The sequence below is a fragment of the Spermophilus citellus genome, assembly GCF_964194105.1.
Source record: "Spermophilus citellus genome assembly, chromosome: X".
NCBI classification, from domain to species: Eukaryota; Metazoa; Chordata; class Mammalia; order Rodentia; family Sciuridae; genus Spermophilus; species Spermophilus citellus.
The window spans coordinates 83,232,282-83,255,597 of record NC_138190.1 but is presented as its reverse complement, the minus strand read 5'-3'; the positions used below and the strand labels follow the sequence as shown (position 1 = coordinate 83,255,597).

Below are 23,316 nucleotides of genomic sequence, written 5' to 3'. Positions count from 1 at the left end.
TGGTGCCTGGAATGAATCTGCATTTTTAACAAGTGACTGTATAGTCAAAAGAACATACTCTGAAAAACACTGATGTAAAGGGAGCAGACGAAAAACACTTCAGGATAAAGTACAGTAGAACATCAAAAATTATGGAACAAATAAACTGAATCTCATGAAAAACACTGAGAAATATGGTCAGATAATTAGGAGGAGAATCCAGGAAATGTAATTTCACAAAAGTTAATGGAGGAAAGTTTCAAAGAAGCAGTGATCAACTGCATTGCAGATAAATAAGATGAGGCCTAAAGTTTCAGGAGAGCAGTTAGGGCAGGAGCTTAATTTCTGAGGGTGAAGCAGTGGATGGGAAGTGAGGGATTCATAACATTGTCTTTCTAGCAATCTTGGATTAAAAGTGAAGAAGGCAATAAGATAGTTAAAAGAAGCAGAATAAAGGACTATTTTATTTTGTGGAATGGAAGACACTTGAGAGTGTCTATATATTGACTGTAACGAATAAATAAGTGAGTAGAAAGTCAATATGTAAACAAAAATTGAAAGAAACAAGGTACTGGAAGACACAAGAGGATAAGAGGATTTTATTTATAATGGAGGAGAAATCGTCTCACTGTACATGCAGGGGAATGAAGTAAGATTGCTTATGGATAAGAATAATTTTGTAAGTTTGAGACTGAGAGATTTACAACTTTTCCTTTAATTTGTGCCTATGTTATGATTATATGCATATTTATTTAAAATTGCTTCACTTTTATGGTGAAACTAACATTTTTATTTTTTGAAATAACCATCTTTATTTCTAGTAATTTTTTAAATCTCAAAGTCTGCTTAATTTTGATATGCCAGCTTTCTTTCAACAACTATTTAAATGGCACATTTTTTTTCTATTTACCTTCAAGTATTGTATATTTTTATATTAGGTGAATTTCTTGTAAACAGACTCTAGGGTTTTTTCCTACCTCATATGACATTTCTTTTTTCTTTTAATTGGAGCTTTTTCTGTATTTAAATTTAGTGTTATTACTGGTATTTTTGTGTAAATCTACCACCTTACTACTGAATACCCAGTTTTCCTGCCAATTTTTATCCTTTCTTGTTTTATCTTCAGCTAATACTACCAATTTCCCCTATATTTATTTATAGCTATACATATTTTATTATTCTTTTAGTTGTTACCATAAGCATTCATGGTTTCTCACAGTACTTTCTTAATTCTTGGATAATGCAAAGACCCTAGAACATGTAAACTCAATTTACCCTCCTCCCTTCCTATTTTTTTTACTGTTGTAATGAGTATAAATTTATATATTTTAAGCCCCAAATCATTGTTATTGTTATTATCACTGTACACAGTCAATAATCATTTAGATTTACATACATATTTACCATTTTTGTTGCTCCTCATTCTTTTCTGCATCCTCAAGTTTCCATCAGGGATCAATTTTCTTCTTCTGAAGAGCTTTTGTTGGATGTTTCAGTAACGATTTCTCAGTTCATCTTGTTCAGAAAGTCTATATTCACTTTCATTTTTGAAGGACATTTTAAAAGGACATAGAATTCTAAGTTGACAGTTATTTTCTTTCAGCACTTTTTTCATTTTAAAAAGTAGCATTCCATTTTTTCTGATGTCATTGTCTTCTGTCTTGCATAATTTTATAGTCTAGGTTTCCTTACTTTGCCAATTTTGGTCCCATATTTTTCTTTGACTGTTAGCTTCCCAATGTCTTTAAAGCTTTTTAAAATTTGTCAAGCATTTCTGGTTCTTTTCAGTCATAATGTTGACAACAAATGCCAAGTTTTCCATTATTGGAGGTACTCACAAGAAGTTCATAATTCATTGGCCCAATATTTTTTTCTGAAGAGGGAGGTAAGGTTATAATCTGAGATTAAAAGGGATTTAGAGTTGGATAGGGGCCATCTTTTGGAGAGTGGTGAAATTTTGCATTAGATTCTGAGGCAAGATACCTGACCACAGATGATTAAATGAATAAGTAGGTGATTTTGATGACACAACTGAACTTGACAGATATCAGTGGCAAAAAGGGGTAGAAGGGCATATTGTACATCTATGTCTTGATTTTTAAAAATTTAAAAGTAGGTATGATAATCATTACTGCCCTGTCTATCAGAGAAATTTTGAGGACAAAATGTGATCATGGTATATATTTCAAAAGAAATGATGTATGTGAAAGTAAACAATGTGACTGTACAAATATTGGCTAATTGTATACATGCAGATTTTTAAAAATTGTGTGAGACACAAAATTATCTTCTTTTATTCAAGAGAACAATATTCATGGAATTGTGTCTTTCAGGAAATTTACTTTTTAGGATCATGGCTGTTTTTTTATTTTTTTATTTATTTTTTTTGTTTGTAGAACTGAAATTCACTGGGGAAACATTTGTGGAAGAAAGGTTATGGGTAGGCCAGTAACTGATTATACCACACTGGAAGTAAATGGAAGAGAGCATGGAGGGAAAGAAAAAGAGATGGAATGGGAAAATAAGGAAGCACAAAGATTATGAAACCTACTTTGTTATTTCCAAGTCTATTGTTCATTCTTTAAATCTGAGCTTTTGTAAAATATCTTACAGGTGAACATATTGTAACACAGCTATCTTACTCAGGCTAGCTACTGCTGTATGCATATCAAGATCAACCAATAGCCAATGGGTTGCTCCAGAAAGGTTCATCCATAATATAGCAAGCCTAGTTAGTGTCTGATGTGGGCTACTGGTTTATATCCTGGGTCCTGCCATTAGAATGGAAACAGTGTCAGCTAAGTGATTCTAACATTTTCCTTCTGAGCAAAGATGGAATATCTAAGCTCAATAATTTTGTAACATAGTTCATTGTTTGCCATTGTCACATGGGAGTAGATAAAATCTGAAACCTGGTTAGTAAAGGTAGAAGAACACAATCATTTTTTTAATCTAAATAACAGATTTCCATAATGGATCGTATGACACATTTTGGGGATACAAAATATTTCTTATTTGATGAATTTTATAATGAAAATATCATAGCTGTGCAATGTTTCACCATATAAGCATGTACTTTGTAATTCTTTTGTAACCTTTTATTATTTGAAAATGAATCCACTATTGATTTGTTTTAAAACAACAAAGCCCACAGAGTAAAATAATAAATTTTTAAATGTTAAAACACACTGGATATACTTTTGGTTGTCTTAAAAAAATACACTTCTTAATTTCTTTCTTTCTTGCACACTAAGGCTGAATTTTCCTGCAATCTATACATTTCTGGAAACTTTCTTCTATAAGTTTCTTAAAATCATATTGAATTATTTCCACATCTATTAATTACCATGGTATATGCTATATTCCAAAGATATAGTTAAATATCTTGTGATTAATTTTTGTTTTGGATTGCTGGTGTTCATAATAAGAATTGGCTTTGATATCACAATTTCTTGGAACATAGTAGATTTCATAATTGAGTATAGTATCATTGTCCACTTATAGGATTGAGATATTGCAAATGTTATGTTTTAGATAATTGACAAAAAGCAGAGGAAACCATAATTGAAAACTATAGCATGTGATAAAGGCTCAGAATTTATAAGAATTTTTGGACTGTCACAAGAAAAACATGATTATTTCTCTTAATCCTTTGATCAAACCATTGCTCATAATTATCCACAAAACAAATGCACAGAAAGCACACAGAACAAACATTTTAGATGAAAGATGAGCATGAAAAGATGTTGGTAGAGAAGATGTGACCATGCCAGTACACTTCCCTGAACATAAAACAATAGACTCAGATGAGAAACTTGGTTATTACATATGGAGTTTGGATATGCCCACATTTGTGGGTAAATTTCTTTAGCTATCTAAATGAAAGCATCCCCTAACACCTATTTGCCCATGTGAAAATGGTTGCAATGTTATGGTCAGCACTTAATGAGATAAAACAAAAATAATTCAGGTAGTTGAATAAGAAGGACACATACTGGCTTGGTACATTCCTTGCTGACACAAAGCCATATGTATAATAGTATTTACGTTTGACTTGCAATGTTGTTTTCTTCTTTCACATTACTTGTATCCATGGAGTTAGAAGAACTGTTAAAGATAAGGAGTGGAGCCAAAGAGAAGTATGAAGAGGAAAAACATGCCAATGCCATAGATGGATTTACCATGAATCAAATGAAGTACATCTCAGGGCCCCTCTCTTGTACAAGCCCCTTCTAAGACCCCAAGAGTATTTGTCTCTTGCAATATTTTTCATCTTTTTTAAATTCATAATCTATTGTTATTTTTCTCATTCTAAATATTTAATTTGTTTATTTTTTTAAATAATTTTAAAGAATAACCCCAAACTGTATAATGTCTAGGCTCTTCAAAACTTGAATTCTTTCCTGTTGCTTGTGCTTAACAAATAGTCAGTATTGATTAATTTTATTTGATATCCTTCACACTACTACCCCCTTTACTTCCACCCTTAATACAGAAGAATCTGTGGTTACAAGCAAACATTTTGATGAAAATTGATAACATTTAATCCATTTCCATGTTAGGAATTAATTTACCACAAATAATTTCATTAGCCAATGATTTTTTTGCAAGGACATTGTGGAGAGAAGTAAGACTTGGTCCTGTTAAGCTATGTTCACATCACAGAACTACAAGTGACCTCAGATGTTATTCACCCATGTTCTTCATTTTATATATGAGAAAACTAAAGATTAGAGAAAAATATTACTGGCTCAATTCATATCTAGGTAGTTAGTGGTAAAGTAGAGATTTTAAGAAAACTAGTTCATGCTCTAGTTTATACTAATTTTATAATATCTTTCCCACTGCATTTATGAGCTTTATTTCCTAACATGTTTTGGATTTATATATTTTGCATAATGATGTTAAAATTCTATTTGACTATCTTTGAGAAAGCAAATGTACTGAATAATATTTTAAATCACCATCAGCATACAATGTCATATTCGTTTTGCATTCAGTATATATCTCTATCCACTCACTTTTATTAAGTCACATTGAAGTTAGGTGTTTCATGTAACTGTGAAAATAATTTAATTATGCAAAGGTAGATAAGAGTAAAGATTTGGTAAAAGGTGAAAATGATTCTGAAAAAAAACTAGCAGGATATTTGAAGAGATACTTCATACAATAGCTTGAAATTTTTTTCCATTAAATCATTCTTTCTGTTGGAAAAAATCTGAAAATTATTTTACCCTTCGTTTGGAGAGGTAAGTCATAACTATGTTACTTAAAAAATATAGGAAATTCACATAGATAAAATCATTTGTTAATAGATGAAAATAGCACCCTTAAAAATGCAATCTGACTTCTTTAGAAATTATTCTTTCTAATTTTGAACTTAAAATTCCTTACCGCAGTGTCCTGTGAGAATATTTATAACAAATTTCACATATACACATATAAATAATATAATAACAATAAATTATCACTAAATCCCCAGTGATTAATTTCCAAGGGTTATGAACAAAAAATCCAGCCAAAAAATGGCTAAAATGGCTAGCTAATATAAAGGAAAACATTTAATATCATACTAGATTGGGAATATAAAAGTGATTATGATTATGATAAGGATTATCGTTCACTTAGATAATTCCATTTGCTTAAATTGTAAAAGCATTATGAATTGCTTATACATGTATGATACTGATACAAGTGTAAATTGAGTAGTTATTTAGTGAAACAATTTATTGATATATATTAAGAAAGCTAAAGATGTTCATAAACCTTGGGCCAATAATTACATCTCGTCCTGAAACCAAAAAGCCTTATGTTTGAATCTTCATAATTATATGTATCCATGCATTATTTATAATAATAGCAGAATGATAATATAAAATAATTTTAATACACAACAATAAAAAATCAAGTAGATTATGTTCTATCACATGGTTAAATGTATGTGTGAATGTGTGTTTGATAATTATATAAGTAAAAAATAAAGACAGGAAGAAAATGCATAAATATTGCTAATAGTTAAATATTTTAAATGTTTTTCTAATTTTTCTATAATGAATATTTGATAATTTCAAATAAGAATAATTTACCCTAACAATGAAGTTAAAGAAATGGATCAAACAGCAAAACATATATTATATGTAAGAAAATGTCCATGCAATTAAAACAAAAAATCATATTTCATTTTATAATTCTTGCAGTAATAAGGAAAAGAAATAAGAATCAATATTTGTGGGAATATTGTTAGAATTCTTCTAGATAATTTAAAAGTACAAATAATCTTTAAAACAGTTGTACAAAGTTAATGTAATCATAATCGAGAATATGTCCAAAGAAATTAGTCAAATTTTAGAAATATACTTAACAAAGATAATTATATCAGCTTTATTTTCAGCACCCAAAACTAGCAATCATCTAAATATGACAATAATTGATTGACTAAATTGTGGCATATATTTCAATGGTATGTAAAATATTTGCTTAAAATTAATATAATTGACTACATGGGAAAATATGAGATTGTACCATTTAATGTATTGCATATTTTGAGAAACTTTAGAAGGAAATTAAAAAATGCATAAATGATTTCTGTTTTAGAATTTGAGAGACATTTGTAAACCTTTTATACATTCTTTACATTAATTATAAATCATTGTTTAAAACTGCTTACCACTTGAACCCTAGATGGCCTCTCTTCAGGGTTCATGAATGCTGGAATTTGTATTTCAGGTCCTGGGATATCAGGTGGCAGAGCAATTATGTAATGACAGATTTTAGTTACACCCTTGCACTAGAAAAGAAGAAAACAAAATTAAACTCATAATTGATGTTAATTCAGTGTTAATGCATAATTTCTATCTTAAAATTTGACTATGTATTCTAAGTAAGATATTACAAGACTCTCAAGCAGGGTGAAAAGTGTTTTATTTGTGCTACAAATAATAAAGGTTTCCTGAGTGAGTCAAATGTATAATATCAAAGTACAACTGGTGATGAGTGAATAGAGTTGAAAATGCATTTTAAATGTTCACTTATTCAGGCATTTTTCCATAGGAATTTTATAAAAAGTGTATTTTATATAAGTGCATAAGAAGATAATAAGCATCACTCAGAATCTCACGAATAGAGAAACAAGGTCAATATTAAATTTACTCATTGTGACATCCATAAATGTTTATTTACTTTGGCTTTACTTCAAAATGCATATTTTAACAGTTTTTTATATCCCAGTATAGATAAGACTTTAGGAATTATATTATCACATCCCTTTTTTGGAGTGGTACTGGGATTTGAACTTGGAGGCACTCAACTACTGAGCCACATCTCCAGCCCTATTTTGTATTTTATTTAGTGACAGGGTCTCACTGATTTGCTTAGGACATCATTTTAATACAGAAAAAAAACCTAATGGAAACACAAACTGTGAAAATTTTAACATTTTGTATTAATACAATACATAATTTGATTTTTAAATGTCAGTTAATGGTAAGGAAAGGAATTAAAAATTCTATGTAGAAGGAGTCATAAATAATGACCCAATATACCACCTACCTCTCTATTGAAAACTTTAGTGTGGGCACTATAGCTTACATATAACTCTTTCACTCTTAATCACTTAAAATGTTTCACCATATATAGATATATATACGTATTTGTTGTTGGTGAATATTATGGCACAAAATCAATTCTTGAAGTTTCAAGAATATGTAGAAAGAGTAAATTTAACAATAACTTTAAGTAAAGAGAACATTGAAAACAGCAACTAAAATGTTAAAAAGGAAGAATAGCCTACACCCATAGAGACTGAAAAAAATTAGTTAAAAAATGTACGTTCTGGCACCAAATATATATATTATTCCTGGTAAATATTTTAATTTGATATAAATATAATTTAAAATAAAAAATAATAATATGGCACAGGTTATAGTTTCAGGCATGTTTGTTTTCTAAAGCAGAATCCCAGAATATTTATGTTTTCTATTACCTTAAATAACATCTAGTCCTATCCATTCATTTTGAAATGGGGAAATGTAGGCTATTACAATATAACATTTAAGGCAAGAGACTTATCTTCAGGCTGTTTGAACTTCCATTACTAAAATGAGTGCCTAGACCCTAGTAGATATTTGTTAATTGTCATCTTAATAAATGAAATATAGTTCCAATAGAGAATTTGGGCTCTAACTGAGGTTTATGAATGAATCTCACTAGAAGAATTGTCAACTAAAGGAGAATAAAGTCTGAATTAATTATTAGAAATAAAGCAAAATGGCAGGAAATAAAAATCATCTACCTATTAAGACAATACATGTGAATGCTCTAAACTCTCCAATCTGAAAAATAGAGGGGGCAGAATGGCTTTAAAAGCAGGAACCAACCATATCTTGTTTACAAGAGATTCATGTTAAAGGCAAAGACATAATCAGAATGAAGGTTAAAGGATGGGAAAAGATATGCCACATAAATTGAGACTGAGAGCTAGCCGTGGTAGCTACTTTCATATCTGATAAAGTAGACTAAACCAAAATTAATTGGAAGAGACCTAAAGGGTCTCTTCAAACTGGTGAAGGGAATCACCCTAAAATAAGATACAATGACTGTAAATATTTATGCCCCAATCAACATTGCACCAATATACATAAAAGAAAACCTTCTCATTATTAAGAATCAGGAGACCATAAGACAATTCTACAGGATGACTCCCACACACCTCTCTGAGCAATAGAACAGATTATCTAGACATAGATAATAGACATATTCCTAGACATAGATATAGACATAGATTATCTAGACATATTCATAAACAAAATATTATAAATTAAATGGACCTAAAAGACATCTATAGACTATTTCACCCATCAACAACCAAATTTGGAGCATACATCAAACAAATGCTTCTCAATTTCAAGAATAAAATAAGCCACAACACAATAATATTGGAATCATTAATATACCTTTATCATCATTAGCTAGAGCTTCCAAACAAAAATTAAATTTAAAAAACCCACAGGACTAAAAAATACAATTGATTATTTATTTGGACTTAAGCAACACATATAGAATATTTCATCCATCAAAGATTGAATATACTTTCTTAGCAGCACATGGATCCTTCTCTAAAACTGACCATATCTTAGGCCACAAAGCAATTTTTAGCAAATACAAAAAAACAGAGATAACATTTTGCATTTTATCAGACAACCATAAAATAAAAAATATAAGCCACTCTAATACCTGGATGTTAAATAATGCACTATTGAATAATCGAATCAAAGATGAAATTTTAAAAAATTGGAGATAAATGAGAATAGTAACACAACATATCAAAATATCTGGGATACTATAAAGGTGGTTCTAAGAAGAAAGTCCAATGCATTGAACTCTTTCATTAAAAGAATAAAATGTCACCAAATAAATAATCTAACATTACATCTCAAGGCACTAGAAAAAGAACAAGTCAACATAAAAAGTAGTAAAAGAGAGGAAATAATTAATATCAGAGGTGAAATCAATATAATTGAAACAAGCACACACACACAAAAAAATCAACCACACAAAAATTTGGTTCTTTAAAAAAATAAATAAAATTGATATATCCTTAGCCAAATTAACCAAGAGAAAGAGGGAAAACTAAAATTTCTACAATCCTTGATGAAAAAGGAAATATCACCACAGAAACTACTGAAATAAAGATGATAATCAGGAATAATTTTGAAAATTTATATTCTAATAAAATAGAAAATCTTTAAGATGTTAAAAAATTCTAGAGAATGTTACTATCCAAGTTGAATCAGTAGGACATAGAAAATTTACACAGATTAATTTCAAACAATGAAAATGAAAATGCCATCAAAATACTAATAAATAAAAGCCCAGACAAGATAAATAAAAGCCCAGACAAGATGGATTCTCAGCCAAGTTCTATCAGACCTTCAAAGAGGAAGCAACAATAATACTCTTGAAATTATTCCAAGAAAGAGAAAATGAGGGACTCTTTACAAACTCATTTTATGAAGTGATTATCTCCCTGTTAACAAAACCAGCCAAAGATACATCAAAAAAAAAAGAAAATTCCAGATCAATATACCTGATGAACATAGATGCAAAAATTTTTAATAAAATACTGGTAAATCACATACAAAAAACATATTTAACAAAATAGTGCACTATGATCAAGTGGGTTTCATCACAGGCATACAAGGTTGATTCAACATACAGAAATCACGAAACATAATTTACTACATCAATAGACTTAAAGAATCATGTGATCATCTCAATAGATGCAGAATAAGCATTTGATATAACAATATAGCATTCATTCATGTTCAGAGCACTAGAAAAAATAGGGATAGTACAAACATACCTCAACATTGTAAAAGCCATACACATTAAAAACAAGGCCAACATCATTCTAAATGGAGAAAAAATTCAAGCATGACCTCAAAAATATTGGAACAATGTAGGAATAGATAACCTTTTTTACCATATCTATTCAACATAGTTCTTAAAACACTATCCAGAACAATTAAGCTAAAGAAAGAAATTAAAAGAATGCAAATAGCAAAAGAAGAGTTCAAACTAACCCTATTTACTGATGACATAATCTTATATTTAGAAGAACTCCACCATAGAACTTCTAGAACTCATAAATGAATTCAGAAAAGTAGCAGGATATACAATCAACACCCATAGATTTTGCTCCTATACACCAATGGTAAATCAGCTGAGATAAATTAGAAAAATTATCCCATTCACAACATTAATAAAAATTAAAATACTTTTTAAAATATTTATTTATTTATTTATTTTAGTTCTTGGCAGACACAACATCTTTGTTGGTATGTGGTGCTGAGGATCGAACCCGGGCTGCACGCACGCCAGGCAAGCGCGCTACCGCTTGAGCCACATCCCCAGCCCCCCAAATTAAAATACTTTGAAATCAATCTAACAAAACAGTGAAAGTCCTCTAGAATGATTACCACAGAACACTACAGAAAGAAATTGAAGATCTTAGAAGATGGAAAGCTCTCCCATGATCTTGGTCAAGCAGAATTAATATCTTCAAAATGGCCATACTACTGAAAGTACTGTGAAGATTTAATTCAATTCCTATTAAAATTCCAGTGACAATCTTCATAGAAATAGGAAAAGCAGTCGCAAAATTCATTTGGATAAGGTAAGAGGCCCAGAATAGACAAAGCAACCCTTAGTGAGAAAAGTGAAGTAGGAGGCATCAAAATAGGAGACCTTAAATTATACCACAGAGCTACAGTAATAAAAACAGAATGATATGTCCTATTATACCTAGTTTTCCTAGTGTTTTGAACATGAAGGTGTGCTGTGTTTTTCACAAATGCTTTTTCTTTATCTATTGAGATGATCATATGATTCTTTTCTTCAAATATATTCATGTGATGAATTATGTTTATTGATGGCCATATGTCAAACCAACCTTGCATCCTTGGGATGAACGCCACTTGATTATGGTGCACTATCATTTTTTAAAAAAATTTAGTTATAAGCAGACACAATATCTTTATATTTTTATTTTTTGTGTGGTGCTGAGGATTGAATCCAGTGCCTCATGCATGCTAGGTGAGTGCTCTACCTCTGAGCAACAACCCCAGCCCTGTGGTACACTATCTTTTAAATATGTTTTTGTATGAAATTTGCCAGAATTTTATGGAGAATTTTTGCATTTATTTTCATCAGGGATATTGGTCTGAAGTTTTCTTTCCTTGATGTGTCTGTCTGGTTTTGGTATCAGGGTGATACTAGCTTCACAGAATGAGTTTGGAAGGTTTTGTTCCTTTCCTATTTCATGGAGAAATTTGAGGAGTAATAGTTTTATTTCTTTATTGTAGAACTTTGCTTTGAATCCATCTAGTCCTGTGTTTTTCTTGATTGGTAGGCTTTTGATGGCATCTTCTATTTCATTGCTTGAAAAAAGTAGATCAAAGACTTAGGAATTAGAACAGAGACCCTACACCTAAGAGAAGAAAAAGTAGGCCCAAATCTTCACCATGTCCACATAGGATCTGACTTCCTTAAAAAGACTCCTAAAGCACAAGAAGTATAATCAAGAATCAATAAGTGGGATACATTCAAACTAACAAGCTTCTTTTCATCAAAGGAAACAATCAATGACATGAAGAGAAAGCCTACAGAATAGGAGAAAATCTTTATCTTAGTCACCTCAGGTGGATATAAAGAATTCAAAAAACTTAAAAACAATAAACCAAATATCCCAAATAATAAATGTCCTAAGGAACTGAACAGACACTTCACAGAAGAGGAAATAAAATTGATAAAAAAATATATGAAAATAGGTTCAAAATCTCTAGCAATTAGAGGAATGCAAATCAAAACTACTCTAATATTTCATTTCACTCCAGTCAGAATGTCAGTTATCAAGAATACAGGCAACAATAAATGTTGATGGATGTAAGGAAAAATGTACACTCATAAATTGCTGGTGGGACTGCAAATTGATGAAACCATTATGGAAAGCAGTAAGGAGATTCCTTCAAAAACTTGGAACAGAACAACCATTTGACCCAGTTCTCCCATTCCTTGTGTTTTACCCAAAAAACTTAAAATTAGCATACTACAGTGATGCAGCCACATGAATGTTTACAGCAGCTTAATAGCTAAACTATGGAAGTAACCTAGGTGCCTCTCAACAGATGAATGGATAAAGAAAATATAATATACATACACAATGGATTTTTTTTCTGTTTTTGGTGGTGCTGGGGATTTAACCCAGGGCCTTGTGCATGTGAGGAAAGCACTCTACCAACTGAGCTGTATCCCTAGCCCCTACATAATAGATTATTACTCAATCTTAAGGATTGAAATTATGGCATTTGCTAATAAATGGATGGAGCTGGAGAATATCATGCTAAACAAGATAAGCACCCCCCCAAAAAAATTTTAAAAAACCCACAAAGGCCCATTGTGTTTCTCTGATAATGCAGATCATAATTCACAATAAGTGGGGCAGCTAGGGAAGAATTGAGGTACTTTGGACTAGGCAGACGGAAGTGAAAGAGGGGAGGGTATATGGGGGGAGGAAGGATAGTAAAATGAATTGAATATTATTACCTTATGTGCATATATAACTACACTACCAGGAATATTTGTACAATATGTACAACCAGAAGAATTCAAAATTATATTTCATTTATGTATTATGTGTCAAAATGCATTCTACTGACATGTATAACAAATTAGAACAAAAAAAAAAAAATAAAAACCAGCATGGTATTGGCACCAAAACAGGAAAAAAGACCAAAGTAACAAAATAGAATATACAGAGACAAATGCACATAAATACATTTATCTCAATCTAGACAAAAGCACCATAAACTTACATTGGAGAAAAGATAGCCTCTTCAACAAATGATGCTGGAAAACTGGAAAGTCATATGTAGCAAAATAAAATTTAACCCTATATCTCATCCTGCAAAAATCTCAACTCAAAGTGGATCAAGACTTAAGCATGAGACCATAAACCCATGTCTGCTGGAAAATTTATGTCCAACTCTCCATCATGTCAGCTTAGGAACCAACTTCCTCAACAAGAATCCTAAAAGAGTAAAATCAAGAATCATTAAATGGGACAGTACAGATTAAAAAGCTTCTTCTCAGCAAAGGAAACAATTGAGAATGTGAGGAGAGTGCCTACAGAATAAAAGAATATCTTTGCCACCCACAAGTCAGGGAATTAATATCCATGATATACAAAGTACACAAAAACCTAACAGAACACACACACACACACACACACACCAAATAATCCAATCAATAAATGGGCAAAGGAACTGAACAGACATCTCTCAAAAGAAATATGAATGGTCAGCAGATACATGAATAAAATGTTCAGCATGTGTAGTAATTATAGAAATACAAATTAAAACTACAGTGAGATTTCATCTCAACTCAGAATGGCAACAATCAAGAATACAAGTAACAATAAATGTTGGTGAGGATGTGAGAAAAAGGTCACAGGCCACCAAATGCCACAGTATGGCTGGGCACAATCAGGAGCCACTTGTCAAAAGAAACTAACTTTATTTTTAGAACCACACACGCCAAACAAAACAGCTCCTCAGGAAAAACCCTCAGAGCCCAACTGCCACCACTGGCTTCCCACAAGCCTCTCCCCAAAACCACAAGCCTCTCCACCTCCCACAATCCTCCTGCTCTTGAGGCCGATTGGCTGGGTCGCCTGGGCAGAGCCAAAAAAGTCCCCCAATGAGCAGCTCCGTGGTCTGAAAGGGCAGGGAAACAGCCCAATGAGCATCACAGCAGAGGAGCCAAACAGCTATATCTTGGTGGGGCCGCTGTGAGCCAATCATCAGCTGGCAGTCTGAAAGTTTGCTGGGGTCCCTTCGGATGTGGCTCTCAACACCTAGGTGTCCATCATTGGGACACATCTCCCCACCCCTCTCTAATAAAATCTTATTCAGATCACAAAATGAGGAGACCCTGAGATATAACAAAGACCTAGAAGATATAATAATAAGTGAAATGAGACAGAGAAAGAACAAAAATATATTATGATCTCAACTATATGTGTGTTATAGTTTGTATCTGGACTGTTCCTCAAAGGTTTGTGCTTGAAGACTTGATCTTGAATGTTGGTATTATTGGGTCATGGCAAAAACTTTAAGAAGTGAGACCTTTATGGTGGAAGTGGGTCATTAGAGTGTGTTATTGAAGAGTATATCTTGTCCCCAGACCCCTGCCTTTTGTGGCTGCCATGCTTGAGAGCAATTTTCCTCCACCATAAAATCCCTGCTGTGATGATGTTCTAACCCATCAGAAGCCCATAGTGATGGGGTCAAGTGACTATGGAATGAAAATTTGGAAACCTTGAGCCAAAATAAGTTATTTTCTCATTTAAGTTGTTTTTATCAGGCATTTTGCCACAATAATGGAAAGTTGATTAGCACAATTTGGAATTAAAGAAAAAGAGGTCAACTATATAAAAATATAGAATAAAGTAGTGGTTAACAATATCAGGGTAGGTGGAGAGGGGAGATGTAGGTCAAATATACAAAGAAGGAAATATGTAGGATGAATAAATCAAAGAATCTAACATATAACATGAGGAATATAGTTAATGACAGTAGTTTTTCCTTCAGGGTTTTTGTGAAATTAATATTTATAGCTGCTCTTGCCACAGGGGAGGGAAATGTTAAGTATGAGAGATGATGAATATGTTAATTTGTACCACTAGAGCAAACATTTTGATATGTATGTATATTATAATATCAGGTAGTGTACCATAGAAATGCAAAATAAAATTTATTTTAAAAATTCTATCATAAATTCAAAGTAAAAATTAGGGAAATAGTTCCTTTATGTTAAAATCATTGAGAAGCAATTTCAAAGCAATGCTCTAATGTAATCCCATTTTCATTTAGGAAAAAAACCCACAATAAGACATCTTATGTATGTGAAAAATTATTTTAATTAGTATGAAAAATGTCCCAAAGGTAAACAACAGCTGATAGTTGTTCCCTTTAGAGTGTTTCATTTTGTTGGGGGAGCAGAAATGTATAGGGACAATTTTCATTTTTTTATACTTTGATATCATTTGAAATTTTTACTTTTACTATTGTTGTTCAGACTAAAGTAAAATAATTATAAAAACTTTTTAAAAGAAAACATGAAGATGTGAGAAGAATAAATAACATCTTTCTTTCTATTAGAAAAGCTGTGAATAAGATGAAGCATACTATTGCTGGACACAATTCTCACATATTAGAGGCTCTAAAAGTATATTCATAGGACTATGAAGATGGAGTTAAAACCAGTTTGCCATATAAATAATTCATGTCATGGTGATACCAAATAACCAATGAAAATCAAAGGCTAATTTTCATAATATCTTCTTTATGGCTCATAAACATCCACTCTTATTCAGTGCAATATATCAGTATAACCATGCATTTACATTTTGTATACTATATTCACAATGAATTAATCAAAATTACTAACATAAAAAAGGATAACGCAAAATATTTGTTTTATAAAAGACAAGGGAAATCAAGCCTACCCTGCTTCAAAAATTAACTATCAAAGTCTTTACAAAGTTGAGGTAAGGTAATTCTATACATAGTTATATATCTGTACTATCAATTATTTATTCTAGCACATATCTTGCATGTGAATATGCTCTACCAAATTATTCATTGTGCAAACAAATCCAAGAAAAACTTACTTAGTAAACATAATTTGAAAAACAACATTGAGAATATGCAATGTTAATTCTAACCAAAACAATTCATACTATATCTTCTTTACTGCTAAGAAGGTAGTGAACATGCCTGTAGTCCCAGAAACTTGGGAGGCTGAAGGAGTAGGATTGCAAGTTCAAGGCAAGTTCCAGCAACTGAGCAAGGCTCTATGTAACTTATGAAGACTCTGCCTCAAAACAAAACAAAACCTTGGGGTGTGGCTCAGTGGCTAAGCATTGCTGGGTTTAATCCTGGGTACAAAAAAGTAAATAAACAAACAAAGTGCTAGTTTATAGAGTAAATTCCTTACAAAATTGTTTATAAATTCCTTACAAAATACAGGGTCATCCTAACTTTTTCTGCTTCTCTCATTCTATGTTAGAGTCTGTAAACAAGTCAGGATGGCGCCGGGCAAATGTTAGAGTCTGTAAACAAGTCTGGATGGTGCCTGGCATTTTACAGAGGGAGTGGTTTGTGAAGTAACACCAGCAAGCCATTAAGTGTGGAGATTCCTTATTGGTTGACTGCTGTATCTAGTTTATGTTAATTAGATAAGCTGTGTGGAATGTATAAATACCCCTCCTGTCCTACAATAAAGGGCTCCTACTCCTGCTGTATCAATGTACACAAGTTGTTCGTCACCCCCCGTTTATTTTGCTGCAGCCAGACTGTGGCAATTCTGGACATAATTTACCATTTCAATTAATTCATATGGTTAAAATACACACCCTTAATTTAGTAATTAGCATATTTCAGTATACAACTTCTAAGTATCATGTATCATGAAATGTAATGTCCTTTTTCCCCACTTTGTGCAAAGTGTTGCCCCAAATCAGACATTGCATGCATTTGCTTTAAAAGCCAAGGATTTTTTGAAGAAATTTGTTTAGAGAATATATGACTTGTTATAAATTTCTTTGAATTACTTCTTCAGAAACTACTTTGCATTTTACTCAAGGAATGTGTAATCTAAATGGAATAGAAATAAGCTTATATTAAGATTAGAAGGTTAAAATGAATTATGAAAAAAACATCTTTCTTGGATGCATCATCATAAACATCAAGATACCTGCCAGAATTAATAATTTTTAGTGAAGGTCAATGATTGAAAAGAAGGTAAGTGCATTGAGTTTTTGACATATTTATGATATGTTGTTGAAAAAGAATGGATTTTAGCTAAAATTCACTTTTTGGAATATGCAATAAAATAGAAGATAAAAAAATGAATATATTTATAAGTATAAAATGACCTTTATTCCAAAACAATAAGCTGCTTCCCCCCCTATATTTACAAAATATTACAAACAACATTGAAAAATCCTTTAATGAATTTTAAGAAATAAGAAAGTTGAAGCTAAAAGCACTGTTTTATGCACAGGAGAACTTCTAAATTTAGGAAATTCCCCTTCTTAGTCTTTTTTTAAATCAGTTCTTTGTAATTATATATGACAGTAGAATCCATTTTGACATAACTATATAAACATGGAATATATCTTGTTCTAATTCAGACTGCATTACCTCTCCTTCCCCTTCCCCTTCCCTCTCCCCACACTCTGCTCCCATTTACCCATACTTTAATTAATTTCTTGTGAATTTATACAATGGTGAGATTCATTATGGCATATTCTTATGTTTACCTAGGGAAGTTATGTCAGATTTACTCCACGTCTTCCCTTTTTCCACCCCTGCCCCTTCCCTTCATTCCCCTTTGTCTACTCCAATGCATTTTTATTTTCCCCCTCCCCACTTATTGTGGATTACCTACTAGTTATTAGAGAAAACATTTGGCCTTTGGTTTGGGGGGACTGGCTTATTTCACTTACCATGATACTCTCCAGATCCATCTATTTACCAGCAAATATCATAAAGTCACTCTTCTTTATTGTAATATAGATCAATCACGTTGTCTTTATCCATTAATCTGCTAAAGGACACCTAGTTTGGCTCCATAGCATAGCTATTGTGAATTGTGTTACTATAAACATTGTTGTGGCGTAACTGTAGTATGCTGATTTTAAATCCTTTGGATATATACACTGAGAAGTAGACTAACTGGGTTAAATGGTTGTACCATTCCTAGTTTTGTGAGGAATCTCTATACTACTTTCCAGAGTGGTTACACCAATTTGCAGTCCCAATAAAAATGTATGAGAGTCCTCTTTGCCCCACATCCTCACCAACATTTATTGTTACTTGTATTCTTGATAATTGCCATTCTGACTGGAGTGACATGAAATATCAGAGTAGTTTTAATTTGCATTTTTCTAATTAGTAGAGATATTGAACACTTTTATTGATTTTATATTTCTTTTTTTGAGAAGCAGCTGTTGAGTTCCTTTGCCTATTTATTTATTGGGTTTTGGTGGTTTATTTTCTGTTTGTTTGCTTGATTTTTTTTTTGCTTTTAAATTTTTGGTGTTCTTCATATATTCTGAATATTAATGCCCTATCTGAGGTCTGAGCTAAAGATTTTCTCTCATTTTGTAGGCACTATCTTCATACTCTTGATTGTTTCCTTTGCTGTGAAGAAGCTCTTGAACTTGATGTCATCCAATTTATTATTTTTTTAATTTTTTTAATTGTAAATGGACACAGTGCCTTTTTGTTTGTTTATTTTTATGTGGTGCTAATGAATGAACTTCATATGTGTAAGGCAAGTGCTCTATTGCTGAGACACAACCCAGCCCATTTATTGTTTTTTCATCTAACTTCTTGTACTTTAGCAGTCTTGTTAAGGAAATAAGTTCTTGAGTTGATATGTTGGAGTGTTAGATGTACATTTCCTTCTAGCAGGTGCAGGGTTTCTGTTTTAGTTCTTATGTCTTTGATCCACCTTGAGTTGAATTTGTGCATGGTGAGAGTCAGGGTTAAATTTCACTTGTGTACATATGGATTTCCAGTTTTCCTAGCATCATTTGTTAAATGTATGCTTTTGGCACCTTTGTCTAGTATCAGAAAACTGTGTTTATCTGGCTTTATCTCTGTGTCTTCTTTTCCATTTTTTCATGCCTGTTTTGGTGCTATTACCATTCTGCTTTTGTTACTATTGCTCTGTTGTATAATGTAATATTTGATATGATGATTGACAAAATATAGCAACCAATTATGATTAAAACACTAGAAAATATAGAATACAAGGAACATTCCTCAAGATTATGATTCCTCTATATGATAAACCCAAGGCCAACATCATTCTGATGGAAAAAAAAGCACTTCCTATAAAAACAGAACAAGACAGGGATGCCCACTTTCACCACTTCTATTCAATGTAGTCCTTGAAACTCTAGCCAGAATAATTAGGCAATAGAAGGAAATTAGAGGGATATGAATAGGAAAAGAAGAGCTCAAACTATCTCTGTTTTCCAACGTGATCCTATATTTAGAACCCCCCCCCCAAAAATTCCACCAGAAAACATTCAGAACTCATAAATGTAGAAGGATAAAATATCAATGTCCATAAATTAATTACATCCCTATACTCAAATGATGTATCTGTTGAAATTAGGAAAATTATCCCATTCACAATAACAAAAGAGGTGAAAGAATTCTAAAATAAAAATTATATAAAACTAAAGAAAGAAATTGAAGAAGACCTTAGAAGATGGAAATACCTCCCATGTTTTTGGATTGGCAGAATTTATATTTTCAAAATAACCAAAATTCCAAAAATGCTATACAAGTTTGAAGCTATTCCCATCAAAATTCCAATGATGTTCTTCATGAAATAGAAAAATCAGTCATGAAATTCATTGGAAAAAATAATAGGCCAAAAATAGCCAAGTCAATACATTTAAGAGTGGTAAGTGGTGCATGTGCTTACTTTATTTTCAAACGGTAAGACTGGCTTACACATATTTCTTTAGGGCTAACCGTAATTTGGGAAAAACAAAAATTGTCTCAAGTTTTACTTTATCTTCTTCCTCTGGATCTGTGTTAGCTCTAGGTTCCTAATAACCAAAAGCCTTCTGCTAATCACAGAAGAATGATAGTGTGTGTCATGTTCAAACATTTTCTTCCTTTCAGTGTTACAAAAGGGCTCTGCAATAATAAATTGTTTGAGCAATATCATTAATGTTTCTCTCCCTCAGATAAGACTTACATTTTGAAAGCTATCATCAACCAAAGAAGTGCCTAAAGGATGTAGTGTTTGGAGAAACATTTCAGGCACCAAAACAGTTGTCTTGATAAATGATTTTTGGAATAGTAACCTTGCCTAACATTCCTCATATGTAGATATGAGAATTCTCAGGTCTGAGCACTAGGTATAATAGACAGAAGCATTTATAATTCTGATGTTACAGTCTGAAGATGAATCAATACATTTTATATACTAAAAGATAGTGGCTGTTGTGGTGTCTTCTGAAAGAAACACATAAAAAATCATTAGGCAGTCTAATAGCCTGACATGTAGTTTGATATTCAAAGCCACTTACATATTCTGACATAAAAATAAATCAGAATTTTTATCTAGATAAAATTTTTGTTTGTATCCTGTCTATCATACTCAAATTTAGGGATCCTTGGCAACATAAATCACTTCTTCGGCTGCTTACTACCAAACAATATATAAATCATCCTCATTTTGGTCCCATGTTTTATCAATTTAAAATATCTTGACATAATTTCACATGAAAGTATGTTCAAAGACACTGAATGGAAAACAAATTCTCCTTATATAAGGCCAGATAAAGAATATTTTATTGTGTGAAAGCAGGAGATTTCATTCTCTGAGGTAGACACAGTTAAAACAATGGGCTATCTCATAAAATGGATTCCTTTTGGTTTTGTGTTTTACTGAAATAAAATTCTATGAATGTACAGGATACTTTTACAAAATATGTTTGGAAAAATCTATTTTTATCCTATTAAAAAATCTATAAGTTGGGGATGTAGCTCATTGGTAGAGCATTTGCATAGTATACATGCCACCCTGGGTTTGATCCCTAGCATTAAAAAAAACTGAAAAGACAACAACAATAAAGATACAACATACTATGGTAAAATATGTTTAAATATGGAATATAATTATAGAGTCCTTCATGAATATTGTCTGATATGCTTGATAGCTGAGTAACATGAACAAATCAATTCATCTTTCTATGATTTGCAGTTGGACAAAAAGAGTTCATTGGGAAATATTTATATTGGGAAAATTTTAATGTAAAATTAAGTTGGACTTTGTTTCCCAACAGCATACAATGAATAAGTTATAATGATAATACTAAATAAATTGTCCTTCTAACAAAGTCTTTAATATCCAGAACTAATCCATTTGGAGCAGCTTTAAGAAAGACCTTTTTAGGGAATTATGCTTATAGGAAGATAGATAGTTAAGTTCCCAAGTACTTCTACCAAACTCTCTAATAGATTCACAGGAAATAAATGATTTGCTAAATAATGTAATTTCTATATAAGTAATAAAAATACCACTTATTGTCTTTAAGCTGTTAAAATATTGAAATATATCTCGAGGGGAATTCTGTTTCTTTCCAAGATGAAAAGGTAATGGAAGGTTAAGTGATACAAAAGACAAAGTATACACAAAATTCATACCAATTTCAATTTCAGGTAGCATCTTATCATGAGAAGTTTAAAATGTCATGAAAGCATGCTAAACAACCTGTCAAACTAGGAGAATAATGCAGATATTGATAAGCTTAAGAAATAAATAGTTATGAATGTATGCGATATTGATGTTAACAGCAACTATTGAAAGGGTAAAAAAGAATGTATAACTTTGTAGCTAGAAAGAATATGAAAACAAAATTCCTAGATGTATACAAGGAAAGTAGAAACTAATAATAATTGGATAGAGATGCAGAGAAAGATGGCAGTGAATAAGACACTGTGGTGATGATCTCCCCAGACATATAAAAGTTTGAAAAACTGTTCTTGAAACAAACTACTTTCAGAAGAGCAACAAAGCCAAGTGAGAGCCCATTGTGCCTGGTTTTAGCATAATAAAAAGGAAAGAGCAATTGAAATTGACAGGAAGGAAAGAGTTGACCATGTTACACCTCCTCCAACTCTAAGTTGCATATGGGAAAAGAGGGAATTAAGTCTAGACATTAGATTGAAACCAAGTACCAGGTCTACCATGGTGAAACCTGCTGCCTAACAGATTCCCACAACACCTATTCACAAATCAATACCCGCACTCTGCAGTTGGAGTGACTATAACTAGGTAGCTACTTGGCAAAATCATACATTCTACTGTCCACCCCCAAGCTTAGGTAGCAGAGGAGGGAGCAAGACTCTACCCACAGAGGAGCAGCACATGAAATATATCACAAGACTGTATTGAGTCTCAGTGCCAGTCCTGCCATGATGTGAAAGAGCAATAGGAAGAAATAAGAGAACCCATGCTTAGGCTACCATTGATAGAAGAAACACCTAGCTCCCTGTCAAATGGGTGGTACAGACTCAATTTTTGTCCTGCATCTTTGCCAGCATTAGAATTGTCCTGGGGCACCCCTCCTGAGACTACACGGGTGCCTACTTGTAGATAGAGCCTCTGAAATTGGCCCTGTGCCAGGGGAGACACAGCTATAGTGTATTGAATTTCTATTCTGGTCTTCATCACCTATTGCTAGTTGTAGATACTTTGAGCCATGAACCTATCTCAGCAGAAGGTAGCTCATTGCAGTGTAGGCTCTGGTACTGTTCAAGTGTTGTGCTGGTCTTGGTAGACTGTGGGATAAGGGTGTGATATGGATTGGCTTCATTGGTGACCATAGTTGTAACATAAGATCCTGGGGCTTCTCATTAAATGGAGATTTTACAGAGAAAGAGGAAGAATTCCATAGTGTCTTGCCACAGGCAGGTGACACTAGACAAGGCATGTGGGCTGAGTACAACCACAGGCAAAAACTTGTAAGGACAGTCTACTTTTTTTAGGTACTTCTGCAATCATGTTGAACAATAAGACAGGGCAGAGTTAAGGTAAACCTGTGCTTTGATCCTCCTCTAGTGCTGAAATAGCAACAATACAACCACAACAGATTCTTGGAAAATGAGTACCTAGTTTGCCATTGAGTACTGAAATACTGGACATGCCTACAGGTTCCGAGAAAATAAGCAATCTGTTTAGAAT

The 23,316-nt window shown here is 32.3% G+C and overlaps 1 protein-coding gene across 1 annotated transcript in view; it reads right to left on the bottom strand.

Moving 5' to 3' along the window:
• LOC308639473 (uncharacterized protein) overlaps positions 1 to 23,316 on the bottom strand; it is a gene marked incomplete at its 3' end in the record, with an annotated part of 204,973 nt that overhangs the window by 123,354 nt on the left and 58,303 nt on the right. The window contains exon 6 of the mRNA XM_081277711.1: positions 6,647 to 6,766. Coding sequence (XP_081133837.1) covers positions 6,647 to 6,766 — 120 coding nt within the window. The remainder of the gene's footprint in view (positions 1 to 6,646; positions 6,767 to 23,316) is intronic.